The sequence below is a fragment of the Talpa occidentalis genome, unplaced genomic scaffold (genome assembly GCF_014898055.3).
Source record: "Talpa occidentalis isolate TD23 unplaced genomic scaffold, MPIMG_talOcc4v2.1 talOcc4.16, whole genome shotgun sequence".
Lineage (NCBI taxonomy): Eukaryota > Metazoa > Chordata > Mammalia > Eulipotyphla > Talpidae > Talpa > Talpa occidentalis.
In genome coordinates, this window is record NW_023601653.1 from 85,556,180 (window position 1) to 85,573,189 (window position 17,010).

Consider the following 17,010-nt stretch of genomic DNA (forward strand, 5'->3'; position numbering starts at 1 on the left):
ACTTGTGGGAAGTGTAGTTTCGCAAGGCCCCGAAGGCGTCGCTATCGACACGACGCTTAAAGCACTGGGGACTAGGGGGCGACACCCGAGCCCCACACAACTCAGCACAGCCCGTCTGTCACCGCACCCTCTTCGTCGGCTCTCGGGGTCACAGCGTGCCCGGAACGGAGGAGCGTCCTGTCGGCGTCTGGCGGGCGCACGGGCCTGTGGGAAATGTAGTCTCGCGAGTCGCGGCCGGGTCCGCGCGGGGATCTGGGAAGGGGACCCCGCGTCCACGGTACGTGCAGCTGCGCCCGCGGCCCGCCTCTCCCGACAGGTCGCCTCGCAGGGCGCGGGCCGGCGCCGCGACCCTGTGCGTACCGCGCGCCCGCGCAGGGGCCTCCGGGAAGTGTAGTCCGCGGCCGCGCCGGTCTCCGCAGGGGGTGGGGGGGGACTCCGGCTTCGGCGCGTCGGGCCCGGCCCCGCGCTTCTCCCGCGGCTCCGGGCGGCCGGCGGGGACTCGCGGGTCTGTGGGCGCGGAGGGGCGGGGCGGGGGCGGCGGGGCGGGCCCGGGGCGGGCGGGGCTGCGCGGCCCGCTGACGTGCGCTGTCCGGCGCGTCGCCCGCGTCAGGCGCTGCGGGTCGGCGAGCGGCTGCCCCGGGCGGGAGGCTCCGGGCGCCGGTGGACGCGGGGCGGAGACGGGCGGCGGCTGGAGACGCCCCCTCCTCGCGGCGTTGACCGCCCCGCGCGCTGCCCTGCTGCCCGAGCCGCCCGGCGGGAGCCCCAGGGGCCGACGCGCCGCCCCCGGGCCGGGCCGGGCCTCGCGGGAGCGCGGGCGGGGGGAGCCCGGGCCGGGCGCGGCGAGGGTGTCGTGTTCCCTCTGCGGTAACGTGTCTTCCTGGCCCCGAAGCTGACGAACTCTGGATGCCGCCCGCGGCCGCCCGCCCGGAGGACGCCGGTGTCCTGCCAGCGAGGGGGGTCCCCGCGCCATCCCTGCCCCGTCGCCCGCGTGCGGTGTGAGGCCTGACGGGACAGCGCGTGGGGAGGAGCACGCGGGCCCTTCCTCCGCGGCCAGCTGGCGCCGAGGCCGGAGCAGAGAGAGAGCAGCGCCGCGTCCGTCCGCTGTGAGTAGTTGCCCGTTTTTTCCTTTAGCTTGTTTTGTGTTTTACCTCCGAGCCCGTGAGCGCCCATCCCGCTGCGCGCAGAGCGGGCTGTGTGGTCACGGCCTCAGCAAGGGGAAGCTGTCCTGCGGGCGGCCGGGGCGGGGCCGTGGCCTTGGGCTTTTGCTGCGGTGGCGCCAGGACAGGGATGCCCGGCCTGATCACCGGGCCCTCCAGCCAGAGGCGCCTCCCCCGGCTTAGAGCTCGGCCGACGGCCCCAGACGGGGTCTTTGCTGGTCACCCGAGGGTGACGGGGACGGTTTGCGTCACCAGCTTGGCCACGGGCACGGCCCGCATGCTGGGTGCGGTCGGCACCCTGGGGTGGACGCATTCAGGGCCCTGTGAGTGCCCAGACAGGCGTGTCCTCACGGTGCAGGACCTTCCCAGCTCAGGGTGGGCTGTGGTGTGTCGGAGGGCTAGGGGACCGTGGGTCCTTCCGGAACTGCCCACGCGTCCCCTCAGCCGGTCTGTGCCCGCAGCCGTGTTGGGTGTTCAGTCTGGCGGCGTGTGCGGCTCCTTCCTCTTCCGCCCAGTGACGTCTCAGCTCATTTCCGCCCCGCGATCCCACGGCCTCAGTCAATCCAGTGACCGTTCCGCGGCCTTTGCCTTCGTGGAGTCTTGGGCCATGTTTGCCAGTCCCGTCCGCGACCTTCCGGCAGTTCCCGTCTGACAGGTTCTGAGTGGCTGTGTGGAGGGTCTTGTCTGTCTACCTCAGCTCTTAGCTTCTCCCGCCCTGCGTGTCGCTCATCCTCGTGCTGGATCCCGGCCCGGCCGCCCGTGTGGTGCGACGGCCCCGGCTCTTTCCCTGCGGCCTGGATGCCACCTCCAGCCTTTCCGTGCTGTCGGGTCCGAACTGCAGCCCTGTCGCCTCGGCCCCCCCCCACTGCCCCCGGCCTGTCACTGCCCCCTGTTCTCGCTGTCCCCCTGGCTGCGAGCTGAGCTCCGCGATCCCGGAGACGCGTCCTGAGTGTCCTCGCGTGACTGGTCCTGTCTGGCAGGGTGCTCAGGCCCTCCCTGGGGGCCTCCTGCTCGCCCCCTCTGTGTCCCTATCTGTTGCCCACATCTGAGCGCCCCGGTGGCTCATGAGCAAAACTGCAGGGATGCGCAGCCCCGGGTCTGTCTGGGTCCTGCTCTCACTTGTGCGCCCAGCAGTGGGTTGGGGCTCCTGTGGTGAGTGTTTGGTGCCGTCCGTCTCCTGCACTAGTGTGCTGTATGGGTCCTACCCGTCCTGCCATCCCCGGTGTCCCGGGTCCTCTGAGCTGGGCGTGCTTGGCTGGTCGACCTCACATGCGAGCGCTGCACCCGGTGTGTTCCCCCCCGCACCCCTGCTCACGTCCGACACCTCTGGGGTCTTCCATCCGCTGCCTGGGCTGGGTCCCGGCACAGGCCCCTCAGGACAGTGGGTCCCTGCGCCGTCGTGGCGCCACTGCCTCCTGTCTCGTTTCCGCAGGGGTCCAGCACCGGATCCTGCCACCTCAGTTTCCTTCTTCGCCTCTCGTCCGTCTCAGGCACACAGGAGAGCCTGGCGGACTCAGTCTCTCTGGTTTCCCACGCGGTCACGTGCTCGGGACCCCAATTCCTCTCCCGCCAGCCCCCGGGGTCGGGTTTCCCTGGTGGCCACAAGCACTGAGCTGTTGCTCTCCGCGGCCTTGTAAGGGTCTGCATCGGGTGAACCTCTCCCCTCCTGTTCCTGCAGCCCAGCTTCCTGGACCGGAGTCCCTGAGTGGAGAGGGCGCCCTAGGCCTTTGAGGCGTCTCCTGGGTGGGGCCCTCCCTGCGGCTCGCCCTGTGCCCTACTGGGCCTGTCGTGCTGCCAGGGTGGTGGCCCTGAGCGCTGACAGGGCGCGGGCCCGTGGCTCCGGGTGAGTGGACAGGCCTGCCTGGGTGCGCTCCAGCCCCTGCCCCAGGGCGTGATCTGTGCTCGCGGCCGCTCGGGCCGCCAGGCCCGCGGAGGCTCCACGTTCTCCGTGAGGCTCTCTTTTCTCCCAAGGGCTTGTCATCGGCCTCCCGGGGTCTCTCCCTGTCCCCTCGGCCCAGCCTGGTCGCGGCTTTTTCTCTCGTCTCCTGTCCCCACAGCTGCCCCCGGCCAGCACCGTCCGTTTCTCTCACTCTCTGGAGAGCACAGTGCTGGCTCCAGGGCCCCGGCGTTGGGCCTGGGTTTCGTTCACCCCGGGTGGAGAAAAGGAAGCGCGGGGGACGGAGAATGCGCGCAGAGGGTGCACGGCCGGTGGTCACTGCGAGTGCTCGCGGCAGTGTCGTCCTGCTGGGAGGACCGCGCCAAGGGCGTGGTGTGGCCCCTGGCCCGCAGGAGGATGGTACAGGGCAGCCCCGCTCTAACACGGGGTGCCTGCCTGTGGGTCCTCCCCGCGCGCTTCAGAGGGACTCGCGCTGCCGGCGCGGAAGGGCACCAGGAGGAGTATTTACAGGGGAAGGGGAATGAGGAGACGTACAGCTCAGGGAGAAAGGGGGGAGATAAAGCCTGACACGCGTCCTACCCCTCCATCGGCCTGGAATCCCAAATGACCCGCCGAGGCCGAACTTGCCTGGCCAAGAGCAGGAGCCGAGGGCCCGAGACCCCGCGAGCCCGCGGACGGGGCTGGTTATATTTAGAGAAAACTCGCCCTCAGGCCCTCGCAACCTCCCTTTGGGGAGCCTGGGATTTGTCTGGCTGGAGTGGGGGTGGCGTCCCCAAAGCCTGCATGGAATTCGCTCAGGACATCCTTTCCCCCTAACGGATCCACCGCACGGCAGGCCCGAGCCAGGTTCCTGGAGACGCCGGCAGCGGGCCGGGGCCGGCACCGAGGGGAGGCTCCCGTTCTGTGGGGTGTGGGGACTCGCCCCTCTTCCTAAGCGCCCCCCGGGCTCTTTTCTGCTCTGGGGTGCTTTCCCACGGCCCCGCTTTGCCTCACCGCCCCCCTTTGTCACCCTCGGTGTGAGGCGACCGCCGCTGCTGTCTTACCCACACCCCTGGCCGCCAGCGACGCCCGCTGGCCCCGTCCTCCTCAGGACAGAAGAGCGTCATGCCCAGGCCCGTGGGGCTGGGCTCCGTCCCCCGGGCGCCCCGGGCAGGGTGCTCCCGCAGGCCTCTGGCGTCCTCACACCTCGCCTCCTGCTGCTGTGGCCCGGCCCGGGAAGGCGGCGTCTGCGTGGACGCGGAGCGTCTGGGTCTCCAGTGAAGCCCCCACCCCTCCCGCAGCGCAGAGAGCGGCGCTCTCTCTCCTGTCCGCAGCCCACGGGACATGTCCCGACGCCCCGGCCGTGGCCAGCCCAAGTCCGGAAGCCGAGTGTCCGCCCCCGGGAGCGGAGCCTCACTCCGCGCGCGGACTCCGGGCCTCCGGGACGGCAGCGCCAGGGCCCGCGAGGCTGCTGCTCGGCACGGACGCGCCCGCACGGCCGCCGCGGAGCCTGTCCCCCGCTCGGGGAGGGTCGGCGCGCCCCGCCGAGGGCAGTGGCCCGGAGGAGCCAGAGGCGCCGGTCCGAGTCCCCGAACCGGGTGGGACGTGTCGTTGCAGGGGATGGTGTCGTTCGAGGACGTGGCCGTGACCTTCACGGGGGAGGAGTGGCGGGCCCTGGACGCCGCGCAGAGGACCCTGTACCGCGACGTGATGCTGGAGACCTACGGCAGCCTGGCGTCCCTGGGTGAGCGGCCGGCCCGCCCAGCCCGCGGCTCCTGGCCTCGCGGGGAGACGCGCCTCTGCGGGCCGCGCCGTGGGCTGGGGCGCCGGGGAGTCCGCACGTCCCACCCGCGGCCACGCGCCCCTCCCTGCCGGGCCCCGGGCGCCGTCCCTCTCCCGGCCCGGAGGAGGGCGGGTTGGGGACGGGCCGCTGCTCTCGTCCGCAGGGCGCTGCGGGAACAAGCCGGAGGTGATCGTCAGGCTGGAGCAGGCGGCGGAGCCGTGGGCTGCGGCGGAACCCCCGGGCCGGAGCCTCTCGGGTCAGTCGGGGGCGCGGGCGGGGCCTGGGGGGAGAGCGGCGCTCGCTGGCCAGACCAGCCACCCCCGGGCCGCGAGCGTCAGGCTCGGTCAGGCTCGGTCAGGCTCCGGCCCCGAACCGGCCTCGCGGCCCGTCTCCCCTTCCCGGGGCCGTCCGATCTGGACGCGGCAGATCCAGGCCCGCGCCGCTGCCGGGGCGTCCTCTGGCGCCTCCACTTCCCCCGCGCGGTGGGCTCGCGGCGGGTGTAGACGGCGTCGCTCTCAGCTGGGCGCCCTGCCCCTTGCGGAGCCCGCGTTCTGCTGAGGCGGACACGCCAGAGAGACACGGGCTGCGGCGCGGAGCCCGCCCGGAGAGCGAGGGCGCCCGAGAGAACACGCGTCCCCCGGCGGCGCCCGGTGGGAGCCGGGTGCGGGGCGGGCTGCGCAGCGTGGACGCGTCTGTGCCACGCGGGGTGGACACGCACGGCCGGAGCCCGGGGTGGAGGCCGCGGCCCCGCAGTTCCCTCAAGAACGGGAACGCCGGTCGGGGGAGCCCTCGTGCCCTTGGCCCCGAGGGGTCGCCACCCCCGGCCCCGGCCGTGGCCGAGCCCTGAGCTGGACTCTGCGTCTGGAGCCCAGTGACGGTCCGGCCGGGCCTCCCGCCCGCGTTCAGCGGCGAGACGACGGCGAAGAGAGTTTTTTGCTGTTGGCTGTCGGCGTGTCTGACCCGCGAAAACCTGCTCCTGAAGTCGGTTACCCTGAGTGATGCGGGAGGGAGACGCGGCATCCACTCGATACCCGGTTTTTCAAAATCGTCCTTATGCGGCGGACCCTCCCCTGTGCCGTGGCCCGCACGGGCGTGGCTCAGGTGTCGCCCACGGACACGGCTGTCTTTTCCCCCCTGCAGATGTCCCCGCCGTGGGCGGCCTGGTGGAGACCCCCCGGGAAGAGCGCCAGCGGCCGTGGCGCGTCTCCAAGAGCAGAACCCCAGCGGGGGAGGCCGCTGCCTCAGGAGAACGTGCGCCCTTGAGCTCCGCTGATCATTGCACCCCGACTGTGACGAAGGGCGGCTGCTCAGGGAGGCCTGCGGGTGTGCATGCGTGTGAGAACGCGTGTCCCCCCGGGGATCCTGGCGCGGCAGGCGCCGGGGAGGAAGCCGGGGGCCCTGAACCGGCCCGGGTAGCTGTCAGGGCTGCGGAGTATCCCGGGCTGCGTCAGGGCCAGGCTCACCGGCGGCCTTTAGGATTCAGCGCACGAGGGGACACCGTCAGCAAAGAGGCCGCCTCCGTTCCCCGCGGGACGGCCCTTCGCGGGGACGGCCCTTGTACAGGCGTGTGTCGGGAAGTTTGCCGTGAGGCAGCTCTCGCTGTCCAGGATGGAACTCGGATGGGGCAGATTCACTGTGCGTGTCAGGGGCGGGGGAGTCCTGCTTTGGGGAAACAAATTCATTCATATCTTCACAGAGATCTTAATCAAAATGGGAGTTACCTCAATGAGGAATTTCATGTCACTCAGTTTCAGAGAATTCCATTGGAAGAGAACATTCGCGAATCTAATGCATGTGATAAAACTTTATATGAAATCTCTGTTCTCTGTAATTATCAGAAATTACAAACAGGTGGTAAACCTTATGAATTTGGGGAAATCTCTGAGAATCCAACAATCAAAAAGTACCAGAACACTCTGACTGCAGAGAAACAGTTTGATAATAAAGACTGTACGGGAATTTTCTCCTGTAATTCATCCTTCACTGATCAGCAGTCTCATGCAGGAGAGAAATCCTGTGACCATCAAAAGTGTACAAAAATGTTTGTCCAGACATCATCCCTCCCTGAACAGAAAACCCTCCCAGGAGAGAAACGCTATGAATGTCAGGAGTGTAAGAAAATTTTCAGCCGGAAGTCACACCTCACTAGACATCAGAGGACGCACACCGGAGAGAAACCCTATGAATGTCAAGCGTGTAGAAAAGCATTTTCCTCTATTTCTACCCTCACTAAACATAAGAGAACTCACACAGGAGAGAAACCTTATGAATGTCAGGTTTGCAAGAGAGCTTTCATGTGGAAGACGTCTCTCTCTAAACATGAGAGTGTACACACAGGCGAGAAACCCTTTACCTGTCAGGAGTGTGGGAAAGCTTTCTTGTGTAAAGCGTATCTCACTAAACATCAGAGAACTCACTCAGGAGCGAAACCGTATGAATGTCAAGAGTGTGGGAAGTCCTTCTACTGGAAAACATCTCTCAGGATACATCAGAGAAATCACAATGGACAGAAACCCTATGAATGTCAAGAGTGTAGGAAAACTTTCAACTGGAAGATCGACCTCACTTTACATCAGAGAACCCACACTGGTGAAAAGCCCTATGAATGTCCAGAGTGTGGCAAAACTTTCTCCTGGAAGTCAGCCCTCACTGCTCACCAGAGAACTCACACAGGAGAGAGCCTCTATGAATGTCCAGAGTGTGGGAAGCATTTCTCCCATATGTCATACCTCAGCAAACATCAGAGGCGGCACACAGGAGAGAAACCTTATGAATGTATACAATGTAGAAAAAAATTCTCCGAGATATCATACCTTATTAGACATGAGAAAATTCACACAGGAGAGAAGCATTATGAATGCCAAGAGTGTGGGAAAAGTTACCGCTGTAAGTTAGGCCTCATTGTACATGACAGAACTCACACAGGGGAAAGGCCTTATGAATGTCAAGTGTGTAGGAAAACTTTCACCTGGAGGTCAGCCCTCAGCTCACATCAGAGGACCCACACCGGTGAGAAGCCCTATGAATGTCAAGCGTGTGGGAAAACTTTCTCCTGGAAGTCAGCCCTCAGCTCACACCAGAGGACTCACACAGGAGAGAAGCCCTATGAATGTCAAGTGTGCAGGAAAACTTTCTCCTGGAAGTCAGCCCTCACTACACATCAGAGAATTCACACTGGAGAGAAACCCTATGAATGTCAAGAGTGTCAGGAAAGTTTCTACTGTATGTCAGCCCTCAATTCCCATCAGAGATGGCACACAGAAGAGAAGCCTTATGAATGTCAAGAGTGTGGGAAATGTTTCTTTTGGAAGTCGGACCTCACTAGACATCAGAGAACTCACACAAGAGCGAGGCCATATGAATGTAAAGAGTGTAGGAAAACTTTCTTGCAGAAGGAATATCTCACCAAGCATCAGAAATCTCATAGGAGGAAAACCCTATGAATGTCGAGAGGGTAGGAAAATGTTCTTGGAGTCAATCTTTACATTGCAGATCTCACATGGGAGAACATCCTGTGACCGTCCGGAGTGGAGGACGCTTCGGCGAGGCCGACATCCCAGCCGCGTCAGGGAGCGCACGCAGGAGAGGGTCACTCGCATGTAAACAATGTGGTAAAATTTCTTCTTCAATCCTCAGTAAATGTCAAGGGAATTCACAGCAGAGGATCCCTTTGTATACAAAGAACATAAGAAAACGGTCTTCCTGAAGTAGGGCCACCTTGCGCATCAGGAGTTGGCACTGGGGCAAAGGAGAGGTGTAAGTAATTTAGGGAACCTTCTTCCCGGATTCTGGGCTCACAGCACAGCGGCACATGCTCGGGTGTGTTGTCGGGCGGTTGCACGACGCTGAGGCACAGGCGCAGCCCTCCGCGGTATCGTTGGGAGCGTATGGGAGCAGTGTGAGCCTGGGAGAAGTTTTTATTTTTATTTTCTCCACCATCCCGCGGTTAAGCAAGGGGGGGTAGTCTCTGGGGTTCCCCAGGCCAGGAAGGAGGGAAGGAGCCGGGTGTGTGCCGGAGTGAAGGGCAAAGCCCCACGCCGTTGGCAACGGGACCCCGCGACTGTCTGAGGCGCCAGCTCCTCTGTCCCTGTGTTGGGTCATTTCTCGTCCCATGCGGGCTGCCCGCGCCCTGGGCCTTGCCTGCCCGCTGCTGCCTAGCCGGGCTCCGTTTCTCCCCTGGCGCTGGGGGCGCCTGGACCCTGAGCGTTCACGGCCTTGCCCGTGGAATGGACGCCTGCGCTGCCGTGTTGCGTTTCGTTTTCCCTCCACCGCCCGTCCTCCCACAGGGCCAGTGCTTGCTTGTCCCGTCCTTCCTCCCGCAGGGCCAGTGCTTGTCCTGCCCTTCCTGCCGCTGGGCCAGTGCTTGTCCTGCTCTTCCTGCTGCAGGGCCAGTGCTGGTCCCGTCCTTCCTGCCGCCGCAGCCCTGCGTCTCCTGCCCCTCGCCCTCCCGCGCGCCGGACCCGCAGAGCTCTGAGGACGTGTGCTGGTGTGCAGAGGGTTTTGTGTTTTTTGTTTTCAAAACGTGTTATGTGAATGTCCAATATTGTCTTCATCGGTCTGACTTAGTTTTCTGCAATTCCCTCGATTTTGGTGAAAAGGGCTGGATTTTTCTCTCCTAGTGGTTAACTCTGCGGGGTCCATGTCCTGCATCTTCTTGATCCGGGCATCTGCTAAGGAGGTAGAAGTTCCATGTCCCAGAATGTGTCTTCTTGATGTGGTTTCAGAGCCTTTGGCGTGCTGGGCCATACAGCATTTCCATTTTTTAACATTTTTCAGGTACATCCAGATGGTTCCGCATAGTGAGTTCGCCAGTTGGCCGTCCTCGCGGCAGCGGGAGAAGGCTGCCCGTGTCTTCTCCAGCATTTGTTTCTGGGGCTCTTCTTGGTAGGTGAGAGGTAGTAGCTGATTGTATTTTTCATCTGTGTCTCACTTGCTAGCAGACAGACTTTTTTTAATAAGTATTTGGCCTTCTGGATGTCTCTGGTGAGTTCTTAATATCTGCTGACAATCTTTTTGTTGTTAACTGGTTGGTTTTTCTGTTGTTTAATTGTATGATTTTAAAAAAACATTGTCAATTTAATGCCTCATCAGGTATATTTTGTGTTTTCTCCCATCATCGGGGTGTGTATTTGTCTTACATTTTTCCTGGCTGTACAGGTAAGTTGACATAATACCAGTTGTTTTTTTAATTCCCGTGCCATGGTTGGAGCCATGCCAAATCTCTCTATTGTTGATACCATGGAATATTTCACCAGTGTGTCCTCCTGTGTAATTGTTGTGTGGCCTACACCTGAAATTTAATCCACATGGTGTTTATTTTTGTGCAAGGTATTAGGGAGTTGCCCAGCCGCAGTCCTTCGGGTCTGGACACCCAGTTCCAGCACAGTTTGGTAAAGACACTCTCTGTTCCCATGTCATGTTCGCAGTTGGTTGTCACGTTGGATGTTGATACACGTGTGGATTTTTTCTGGACTTTGTTTTGCTCCATTGATCCATGTGTCCAGTTTGGTATCAGTAACATGGCTTTTAATAGTGTTTCCAGTGAAGTTTGGAATCAGAATCACCTACCTCCATTTCTCTCTTCTTTCTTAAAATTACTTTTGCAATTTGAGGCCTTTTGTGGTTCCATATGAATTTCAATATTTTCTTGAAACGTATTGCTGGGATTTTGTCGGTGATGGCAATAAACTGGTCTGCCATTTAGTCAGCTTCATCACATTGATCATGTTGATTCTCCCCCATACCTCTGCACCTGCAGAGGTTGTCCTACTCTCTAATCCAGTCACTGTCAAAGTTCTTTAGTAAGATTTGTAATTCCTGTGTTAGTCTTTTACCTCCTTTATCAGGTTTATTTTTAGTATCCCTTTGGAAGCAATTATAAGTGGAGTTGTCTTAATTTCTTTTGCTTCTTATTTATTGTTTGTACTTCACTATCTCTTAATATTTATTTATTTATCTTGAAGAAGAACTGGGGTGCAGAGCAGAAGAGCGGGAGGTGAGAGGATTCACCAGAGAGAGAATGGGGAGCAGAGCAGGTGGATCAACTGAAACCCACTGCTGAGGGGAGCAGCGGGGAGACGGGAGAGGTCTGCTGCGCCCTGTGGGTCGCTCCCTGGCTGGGATGAACTCAGACCATAGGGGTGACAGCGCTGAGACTCAACCGCTAGGCCACCAGGGAGGCCTCCATTGCTCTTTAAAAAGCCTCATACTTTGCTGAGTTTGTTTTTGAGAACTTTTTGATGGCCTGTATAGCGCTATGTGACTGACATAGTGTCTATAGATAGTGATTGTTTCCCTTCTTTTTTCTTACTTGGGTTCTCTTTATTTCCCGACAGCTTTTGCCCAAACCTCTCGCACTAAGTTCAGCAGAAGTGGTGGCACTGGACGTCCTTATCCTGCCTGGAGCACACAGGGAGAGCTTTCAGATGCTCACCCTTGGCTGTTACGTCAACTCTGGTGTGCCTTAGATGATCTTTTTTATATTGAGATAGATTTATTCTCTTGCCATCTTATCAGAAATGGCTGCTGAATCTAATCACATGCTTTCTCTGCACCTGTGTGATTTTTATCCTTTGTTGATAGAATTTTTTTACATGGATGGTTTTATATAAAAGCTTGCTTCTCTGGATTAAATGCCCCTTGGGAATATGATGCATGACCCTTGTAATGTGTTCCTGAGTTCCATGTGCTGTTATTTTGTGGATTTTGCAGCAGTGTTCCTCATGAGTTCTGCATGTACTTTTCTTTCATGGAGCTATTTTTTGTCTCTTTCAATATTAGTCTTGGCACCATAAAATATACTGGCATCATTTACTGTTCTTTGGGGTTTTGGAAATAAATCTGAGCAAGATAACCGTAAGATTTACTTTAAAGATTTGATATAAGTCAGTAGTAAAGTCATCTGACCCTGCTCTGTTTCTTATGGGGAGGTTTTAGTTTGCTGTTTCAATCTCTGTGGTTTTGGCCAGTTTTCTCAGCTCTTTATCCTTGTTGTTTAGTCTCGGTAAGCTGTCATCTGCAAATGTTTCCATTTCTCGGTGTTGGCGGAATTATTGGTCCGTCACTGTCCATAGTCATGTCCTGTGATCCTTTGTATTTCTTTGCCATCTGGTAATTTTCCCCTTTCATTTACTAATTCTGTGTATTAGTGCTTTTTCTGATTCAGAATTGATAGTGTTTCTAAGAATTTGCATGTTCTCTTCTAATTTGTCATGTATGAGGTCATGGTCTTATGTATTTTTGTAGTATGATTTGTAATGTTGAGTTTTCTCTCCTTTTTGCTTTGCTTACATTGGCTAAAGGTTTGTCACCTTGGTTTGTCTTTTCAAAGAACTGTCTTTAATTTTTCTTCATGCTTTATTTTGCTCTCTCTCTCATTTGTTTTCCCTCATCTTTGTTATTTCTTTCCTTCTGAAAACTTCAGTCTTAATTTATTCATCTTTTTCTAGTTCCTAGCAATGCAAAGTTATATTGTTGTCTCTCTTTTGGAGAACAGTCATGGGGGATTTACTAAAATGCGTGGCTGAAAGGAGCAGGGGGTGAAAATCCTTGTGTGTTCTGTGAAACAATGTGTGTTTTGCTGTTGGGTGCAGTGAACTGTATGTCCCTTAAGTCTGTTTGTTCTAGATTGTGGTTCAATTCCAACATTTCTTTGTTTATTTTCTGTCTGGATAATCCAGCCGTTGCTGACAGTGTGGTACTGCAGTCCCTCCAGTTGTTGTATGTTGTATGTTCTGCCTTGGGTCAGAAGCATTATGCTCAAAGAGGGCAGAATCCTGGATCTTAGGATACGCTTGGCTCACTTTCCACGTTTTCTTCCCAGAAACACTTGTTTTATGCAGGCCCCCCATGCCCCCCCTTCACCAGGAGCAGCCAATGGCCCTGTCGCCCCGTGATGCGTTCGAGAGCCCGGCATGGGGGAGGAGCGCGGGCGTGACCGCACAGCACCGCCTCCTGGAGGGAGCCGCCTGCAGGCGGAGTGAATCGTCTGGTGTTTAATTGATGGGAACCTGGAAGACACTGTTCATGTTCTGTGGGCCCCGGACTGTGTTGTCTATGATGATGTCACGCTGCCCCGTAAATCCCCAGGTCACTGGACGGGTCCTGCCTCAGCGGCGGGAGGGGAGGGCACAGCAGGACAGTCCATTCATGGTGGGGGGCTGGGTGCCCTGAGACCAGCTCCCCCGCCCAGGGCTGACTTGGCTGTCTCCGGGGTGGTGGGGTGTGGGCCATGTGAGAGCAGCCGAGTGTTGGTCTTCGCTGCGAGTTGTGAGTTACGTGCACGTGTATGTTTTATGCACGTGTGTTAGATGTACATACATGTTTTATGCACGCGTATGTGCACCGAGATTTGTATTAGACATGCGTGTTCACACGTGTGCACATATCAACGTAGAATAGGGAGATACTTCACATACTACCTATTCTGTAGTATGCGTGTTTCATGTGAGTGGGCTATGTATTGTGTGTATGTGTGTGGCGTGTGTGGTATGATTTCACACCATGTCAGGGGGCCTGGCCGCCCCCCGGTGTATCACCCTGTGCGAACGAGAACATGAATGTGTCCTCAGTCGATTTATCACAAATGTTACCTCCTCTGGTTGCATTAGGCGCGGGGGATTGCTTCGGCCAAAGTGATTGCCTCAGCCTCGTAAACTTTGAGTGTAATTGTCTAATATAATAACACTGTTATTTTCATCTTCTAGTTAAAGGGTGTTTTTTAAGGAGGAAAAAGTCTCCAACTGCCAAAGATTTTGTTTCTAAAATTTGTTAACTCAAAAATTACCATATAATTAAACATAATTGCAGCTGATGTTGCCTTATTTGATGTTCTTACATAGACTCCGACTCTCCACTCGGAATTTTTGATGTTTCAAAAACAATTTATTTTCTTCCTGGCATTAACCCATTTTCATGTATCTAAAAAGCAGCCAATTTGGGGGCCATATAAAGCGAGTAGTGAAATGTTGACTTGTGTTGTAGAATTCCTTTATATTTTTAAAAAATTCTTAACCACTTGTGTGTCCACTTTTGCTCGGGGCTGACCACGATCTTTGCTGAGGGCCGAGTTAGTCCGTGGGGCGGCTTCACGTGGTAGAAGGGGCAGAAGCGAAACCTGAGGCGGCCCAGGTTTGCTCCAGTGTGGCGGCGCCCACGGTCCAGCGCGCCGGGCCCCTCCCAGACCCTCCTGTGGGCCCGGAGCCCCCCTCGGGAGAGGAGCCGGCGGGAGCCCCGCGCCAAGCTTCACTGGGGGCTTATGTGTGACTCACTCACTCACGTGACCCTGGGTCAGCTGCCAGGAGCTGGGAACGCCGTAGGAGGCCGGAGCCTGCTGCTAGGGGCGCCTGTCCAGGCCGCGCTCCCGCTGGTGGAGTCACCTGAGCAACTGCCCTGTGGCCGCTCCCAAGGGCATGGCCCCGGGGCCTAGCCTCCTGCGCTTACCTGTGCAGCAGGTAGGGCTGAAGTCCGTGCTCCCTTCCCCTGTAAAAGCCTAAACCAACTCCCTGTACCTCCCTGTCCCAGCTCAGCGTGAAGATGGCGTCTGATGCCGTGGGCCGGACAGCCCGGCTGGTGGTCACGGGACGAGGGCGCGCTGCTGGGAATGTCCTTTTGACCGTTTCTCTGCAATCGGCGCGATGCTTGCGTGGTTACTCGCCGGCCTAGAGGAACCTGGGAGTGGAGTTGCCACACAGTCTGTGAGGGGGGCGCCATTTCCTCTCCCCACTGACACGCAGGTCCCAGGTACAAGTCCCCCACTGTGGAGGGACAGTGGCCTTGCACCTGCAGGCCTTGGTGTCGGAGACTGGGGCGACTGCCTCCCCTTCCTCGTCTCTCATCCGAGCAGGGGGGCCTTCCGCGGGAGCGGGGTTCCAGCGCCAGGACTGTGGCGCCTCCCTGCACCAATCCCTGCTCCGCTCTCATCAAGGCCTCTCTTCTGCTTTGCTCCGGCTTTGCTTTCCTTGTTGGCCAAAGGCCACCAGAGCCGCAGGGACAAACAGCCGGGCGTGGCCTCTGGGCGGGGGGGGGGGGGGGGGGGGGGGCCGGGCGCCTGTCAGTGCCCCGCCATGGGCCGGGGAGTTTCCACTGCGGCCTCTCCTCCTCCCGCTGACACCGGGAGCCGCAGGCCTGGCTGTGGCCTGAGCGTGTCCAGGAGGTGGCGGAGCCCAGCTCCTCCCGCCAGTGGCTGTCGTCTAGTCCCAGGGACGCTGTGGTCACCTGCCATGGTCACCCTCTGGGGCCTCAGCGTCATCCCACACCAGCCCCGTGGGGCCAGGTCTGAAGCCACCACCGACTGTGCCGTGTCCCCGATCGCGCCACCTTCCACCGCGGCTCCCGCACCCACCGTTGCCTGAGACACGGCGCAGCCGGGCAGGGGGCTCACTGCCGCAGACTTGCACAGCAGTGAACGATGAGGCCGTCTCAGGGTTGAGAGACTGCTCAGGGTGGTCAGGGATTCGGTTAAAGAAATGACACACAGACACACTTCAAGAGTGAAAATCTGAATGTGATTTTATTTGAGTTGGTGACCAGTATATATATGTTTTCTAAAGGCATAGGAAAGGCGAGCATCAGTGAAGAAATCCGCTTGCTTATAGGGTTAGCTTATCATTGACAGGGCGGTGATCTACATCTGGGCCCAGGCGCAGTCCTAAGTAGTTAGGCTATTCATTTTTCTTTTTGTTTTATATGATTACTTTTTGTTTAAACTACTCACTACCACTAAATCACTATTAATTAGCACGGGTGAATTTTACTTTTCACAATGTAATATTTTTATCATTAAGATTAATGCTAACAAGGCTAAGCACACAACAGAGAAATTAAGCTAACAGTTCTGTTAATACACAGAGTTTAGTAACGTTTCATTTGAATTAGCCTCGTTATTAGATTTCGTATGTTCTTTTTTAATCAGCGACCAATGACCTTTTTAGACAGAGAGAGAGAAAGGATTTTAGAGAGACAGTTGTATTAGAATAAAGTTTGTGGGCCTTGAGAAGGCGAGATAAGGTTCCCTGCGGACAGCATTCCCTGGGGGTCGTTATCTTTCCACAGGCTTCCATCTTATCTATGTCTTCAGGGGATTTGGCTGTTCTCCCCCTGCGCTCTGGTTCCTTGCCCAGCCGGACCTAGGGATTCCTAGAGGTCACTGCAGGGGGAGGTGCAGCAGGTATGTCTTCAGGGGGTTTTGCTGTTCTCCCCCTGCAGCCGGACCTAGGGACCGTGGCGCAAGCCATTAGCCCTAAGGGTCACTGCAGGGGGAGGTGCAGCAGCTCACGCCTGTGATCGCGGCTTCGTGGGCTCTCACATCCAGGCTCCTGCTGCAGAGAACATGGAGGGTTCCGGGGGGTGAACCCGCACGGCGCGCCTCGGGGTGCGAGCTTGGCCACCAGGGACGCCGGTGCCCTGCAGGAGACGCCCGCCCCGGCCGCCGAGGAGTGGCCGGCAAACTGTGGTCATGACAGTAAAATCACGCCTCTGGCGGAGACGGGATAATTATTTTCTTTTCAAGACTGCTTGGAGAGCAGGAGAGCGTGCCGCCAGCTCTGCCGCCGCTGGGGCTGTGCGCGCTTCCGGCTTGGAAGGGGAGACTCGTCACTGAAATAGCATCGGCCGTAGGAAGTCAAAGCAAACAACCCGGCTTTCCTAGCATCCTGATCTGCCCTCATCCTGTTACTCGTCTCAAGAAGCGCCTGCTCTTTCCTCCGCAGACGGTACAAACTGCGCGGGGCCCGCGGGGAGGACGCGGACTCCGGCTGGACGGCGCAGGGGCAGGCGCTGGGTGGCCGCCGAGGCCTCGCCCCTCCAGGCACGAGGGCGGTGTTGAAGATGCGGTCACTGGGGTTCAGCTTCCGAACAAAACCCGGCCCTGTACTTGCAGGTTGGGATTCAGGGGAGGCGGCCAGAAGGCCCCGCCGTCGGCTCGTTGCTCTGTTAGAGAAAATGGCCGCTTCTTGATCCTCGGTTCCCGAGCTCAGTGACAGGGATACCGGTAGCGCCGGCTGTCCTGGACAAGAACGGGGTGCCGGCTCCAGAAAGCACGGGAATCCCAATCGTTTGGGGCTTGTTGCCCTTGGCTGTGGCGGGGGAGCCGTGGGGAAGCGCACGGTCGTGGGCCCCGGTGGCGAGGCGGGGCTGCTCCTGGGCAGAAGCTCCTGAGCCGTTTACTGAAGCACACAGGCTGGTGACCCTGATCG

At 58.5% G+C, this 17,010-nt stretch overlaps 1 protein-coding gene across 2 annotated transcripts; it reads left to right on the plus strand.

Moving 5' to 3' along the window:
• The first annotated feature begins 965 nt into the window (after positions 1-965).
• Positions 966-14,124, plus strand: LOC119248123 (zinc finger protein 345-like). Of its 2 annotated transcripts, XM_054696747.1 has the most exons (5): positions 966-1,103; positions 4,651-4,777; positions 4,980-5,072; positions 5,957-6,139; positions 9,593-14,124. In XM_054696747.1, exons 2-5 carry the CDS (start codon positions 4,654-4,656, stop codon positions 9,706-9,708), a joined length of 516 nt encoding a protein of 171 aa, XP_054552722.1. In that variant the 5' UTR covers positions 966-1,103; positions 4,651-4,653; the 3' UTR covers positions 9,709-14,124. The 2 variants fall into 2 exon arrangements, with proteins under 2 accessions (XP_054552722.1, XP_037371015.1); XM_037515118.2 differs by lacking the exon at positions 9,593-14,124 and having other exon boundaries at positions 5,957-8,300.
• The last annotated feature ends 2,886 nt before the right edge of the window (positions 14,125-17,010 follow it).

Bases quoted from the DNA above. Each gene is read 5' to 3' on its own strand.
- LOC119248123 (XM_037515118.2), top strand. From the start codon at position 4,654: ATGGTGTCGTTCGAGGACGTGGCCGTGACCTTCACGGGGGAGGAGTGG. The intron at 4,778-4,979 runs GTGAGCGGCCGG...TCTCGTCCGCAG, and splicing joins CGGCAGCCTGGCGTCCCTGG to GGCGCTGCGGGAACAAGCCG. The intron at 5,073-5,956 runs GTCAGTCGGGGG...TCCCCCCTGCAG, and splicing joins CCCGGGCCGGAGCCTCTCGG to ATGTCCCCGCCGTGGGCGGC.